The sequence below is a fragment of the Brassica oleracea genome, chromosome C8, assembly GCF_000695525.1.
Source record: "Brassica oleracea var. oleracea cultivar TO1000 chromosome C8, BOL, whole genome shotgun sequence".
NCBI classification, from domain to species: Eukaryota; Viridiplantae; Streptophyta; class Magnoliopsida; order Brassicales; family Brassicaceae; genus Brassica; species Brassica oleracea.
In genome coordinates, this window is record NC_027755.1 from 14,953,992 (window position 1) to 14,958,029 (window position 4,038).

The following is a 4,038-nucleotide window of genomic DNA, read 5'->3' on the forward strand; positions in this document are numbered from 1 at the left end:
TTTATTTTTATCCATCAATAATTTTATTTGTATTTTTAGGATTGTATCGGAGCAATTGATGGAACACATATTCCTGCTATGGTAGTAGGAAATGAAAGTGCTAGTTATCGAAATAGAAAAGGAATCTTATCCCAAAATATTTTAGCTGCATGCAATTTCGATTTGCAATTCATATATGTCCTTACTGGTTGGGAAGGTTCAGCTCATGATGCAAAAGTGTTAAATGATGCTCTGACTAGAAGTAACAATAGATTTGAAGTCCCCGAAGGTACATACATTATTCCATACCAAAAGATGTTATGTATGTTTAAGATACATTATTTTATTTATAATCTTATGTTTTTTTATTTAAATTGTACTTTATAAATATTTCAGGAAAATTTTATCTGGCTGACTGTGGATATGCCAACCGAAAAAAATTCCTAAATCCATTTCGAAGTACCCGATATCATATAAAGGAATTTACTGGAGGAGATAGTGATCCCAAAAATAAAGAAGAATTATTCAACCATCGTCATGCTGGTTTAAGAAACGTCATCGAAAGGATCTTTGGTATTTTCAAATCAAGATTTCTGATCTTTAAATCTGCACCTAGTTTTCCATATAAGACACAAGCAGAACTAGTACTTGCATGTGCTGCATTGCATAACTATCTCCGTCAGAAGTGTCGTTCAGATGAATTTCCTCCAGAAGAAATTACGGACGAACAAAGTGTTACCCAAAGTACTAGTGGTCCTCAATTTCTTGGCACACAAGAACAACAAAGAGAACTTGCTAATGAATGGAGAACAACAATTGCTTCAAATATGTGGAATGATGCTATTATTAGTGGATCTCAACGGTGATATGCGCATAAAGTAAGTTATAACTCTTTCTTTGTCTAAATATTTATGGTTGACAATGACACTGATATATCACAATGTGTTACTTGGTTGATATGTGTGAGATGATTTATTGCATTGTTGGCAGGACGTATAAGAAGACACTCACAATGAAGCTACGTTGTTTCGAAGTGAAATGGTTGTAAACTTTTATTTTGGATTTTTAGGAAAATGAGACTTGGACTTTTGTTTGAATTCTCCAATCTATTATAAGAACGTTCTAAATTTATAATCATATTTACAAATTTCTCATTACATGCGTATATTTCTTTATATCATATAAGTAGTTTTATTGGTATATCCCTATTATATATGTATTTAATATAAACCTAACAACCGATTACGTATTTCGTAGTTAATGGTGAAAATTATTATTAAAAAAAATATGAAGACAAAAGCTTTGTTGGTGTTCAAGCTAGACGAAGAAGGAAACGCTGTTTACACTGAAGACATTGGAGATCTCGTCATTTTCCTCTCCAGGGCTGAACCTTTCTGTGTCCCTGCTAGCTCCTTTCCTGGCATGTACCCCAACAGAGTTGAAATCATTGATGTTGATGAACTCGAATTTGTCAATCTGGCTACAGGCACCGTCTCTACTAAAACTTCTACACACATGGCCCCTTACTACATTCCACCTCAAAATATAGAGCACTAGTAGTTGATTCTCTGATGTCTTGTCTTTTCTGTTAAGGCCGTTCAAACAACAGCAAATCTAGTTATTAATGGAGTTCTCTGTTGTTGAGTAATTTCATTCTATTTGAATGGTGGTTATATTTCCATTTTTTTCTGTTGTTGAATTAACTATATATCTGTATTTGCTCTCTGCGTCCTCTTGATGCTTTTGAATCATGTACAGACCATCTAACATAGGTGATTTCTTCATACACTACTATACACTCTATCTTTGCTATTGGCAAAGCTTCTTGTCTCAAGCTTGACATATTTGTGCTTTATATTATTGTTGGTTGTTAGATTTGAATGTTTACCTATTTGTGCTTTATATTATTGTTGGTTGTTAGATTTGAATGTCTTTGGTTCTTCCATTCTTCTACAAATCTGTAGAGAGCCAAATATCCCCATTACGGCTGCACCATTTATGTTTATATCGAAAAAATCAATTCTTAAGAAGTTAAACTAGCATTGAAACACAAATACAACGTTTAAAAATTCTTACTTATTCTTTTCTTAACTCTGAGAATAAATCATTTTCTCCCATCAAATCACTTGATGAGCTTAACGTTTGGGAATCTTCTTCTCCATTAAATGAGCTATGGTGGTTGATCATCATCTTCACCGGTAAAATTTACTAAAGATTCTTTGTCGCACCGGGTAAACATGTATGTGTGTGTACCTACAACATTGTAAATCAATATTTATCACATTAGGTAACTTGTAACCAGTTAATACACATACATATCAATGTTTAACAACCTGAATTTTAGCTATCGCTGGAGAGAATAGAACTGTAGTTAGTTACATTTCAACCTTGTAACGTGTTCTTGACTTCAACTGGAACAGTTTTTTTTTTTTGAGGAACATTGGAACCGTTTCTTCTAACACCAGTTTGGAGTTTTCTTTGTACAAATACGTTTACTGTGGAGGCTGTTCTTGAATTTACTGTACAAATATGCTCTTGAATTTTCATAGTAATTTATTATCATTTTAGGTTTACCTGAGTCTAATAATGAATTTGCTGATTCTGTGAGTAGATGAGAAAATTTTTCATTATCCATAGTTGAAATTTGAATACGTGGAAACTAGAAATTTGGAGTCATAGCCACCGCCAATATCGCCCATTTAGCCCTTTTTTTTTCCTTAAATTAATCATTGTCTATGATGCACAAACAAATGATTTCAGACAATATCGAGAGTTATCTCAGCTTAAGTCGAAGTTTTATTAGACAATAAGGAGCCCTTTATATAGGGAATTACATAACTATGAAACCCTGATACAATATAGAATAGAAAATACAAAGACATAAGAATATGGGCCTTCGAATATAGGCTTCCACCAGACATTGGTTTATAACACTCCCCCTTGGAAGACCATCTCCAAAGTGGTTTGTAATACGCTTTGGATGTTGTCTCAATAAAATCTTACCAGGAAAACCCAATGGGATAAAACCATGGTGAAGGAAAAAGAGTACAACACGTATTACTCCCCCTGTTGAGTACATCTCTCGATGTCAGTAACGCCTTAGTAATTAGATCCACAAAATTCTCACTTGAGTGAACTTGGGCGGACAAACAACCTGTATCACCAAAATAATTTACCCTTCTTCGGGTAGGTTAGTCTCAAATGGACCCAAGTCTTTAGTTCCTTGTAGGTAACAAAAATATGTATAATCCCGTTCTAGTGCCTTTGGGTCGATCAAGAGCTATATCTAGCTAATAGATTACGGCAAATTATTTATCTAGCCTTGTATGGCTCGCCAAATCCGTCAAAGCTTTATGGCACTTAGACATGGCATTTCGGGACCAAAGATCTCCTCATTTTCTTCATTAGGGCCAGAATTATTTTTTCTAAACTGAGGAACCTTATAATTATGGGACTTGTCAATTCGTAAGCTTAGTCCATATCAAACTTCTTGAGCACGTTATCTATGTATGTCATTTGATGCATAAGGATTTTCTTTTCAAGGTGCTCAATGTATAATCCAATATATAATCTTGTTTTCCCAAAACCTTTCATGTTGAATTCAAATTCTTTCTTGATGTGTTCTATCTTTGGAAAATTTCTCCAGAGGTTCCTATGATATTCAAGTCGTTTACATAAAGATATTCAATATTGTTCTCGAGAACTTGATGTGTTCTGTAGTTCAATACCCTCCGGAACTTTCACATTATCCAGTGGACCATATAGATATGTATTTTATTTGCCAGACTTATAATAAATCAGAATGTCGTTGCATCCACCACATAGGAATATGTATCATTTATAATTGATTCCAGGTCTTTGTGAGAACCTTATGCAATTTCGCCATTCTTATTATGTTTTCTCACCAAAGACTTACTTATGTCCAACTGGTTTGACTACATCTCTTCTCTTAAGAGATTTCATATACCACGCCTTATAGCATTATCAATTTTCTTAATCAATTTCTCTGAGTAATTTCTCTGAGTGCACTCTATGATAGACGTTGGTTTCATGATCCTC

The 4,038-nt window shown here is 33.9% G+C and overlaps 1 protein-coding gene across 1 annotated transcript in view; it reads left to right on the plus strand.

Moving 5' to 3' along the window:
* Positions 1 to 1,266: 1,266 nt before the first annotated feature.
* Positions 1,267 to 4,038, plus strand: part of LOC106308734 — a 9,319-nt gene continuing 6,547 nt past the window's right edge. The window contains exon 1 of the mRNA XM_013745861.1: positions 1,267 to 1,470. Within this exon, the coding sequence (XP_013601315.1) occupies positions 1,267 to 1,470 (204 nt within the window). The remainder of the gene's footprint in view (positions 1,471 to 4,038) is intronic.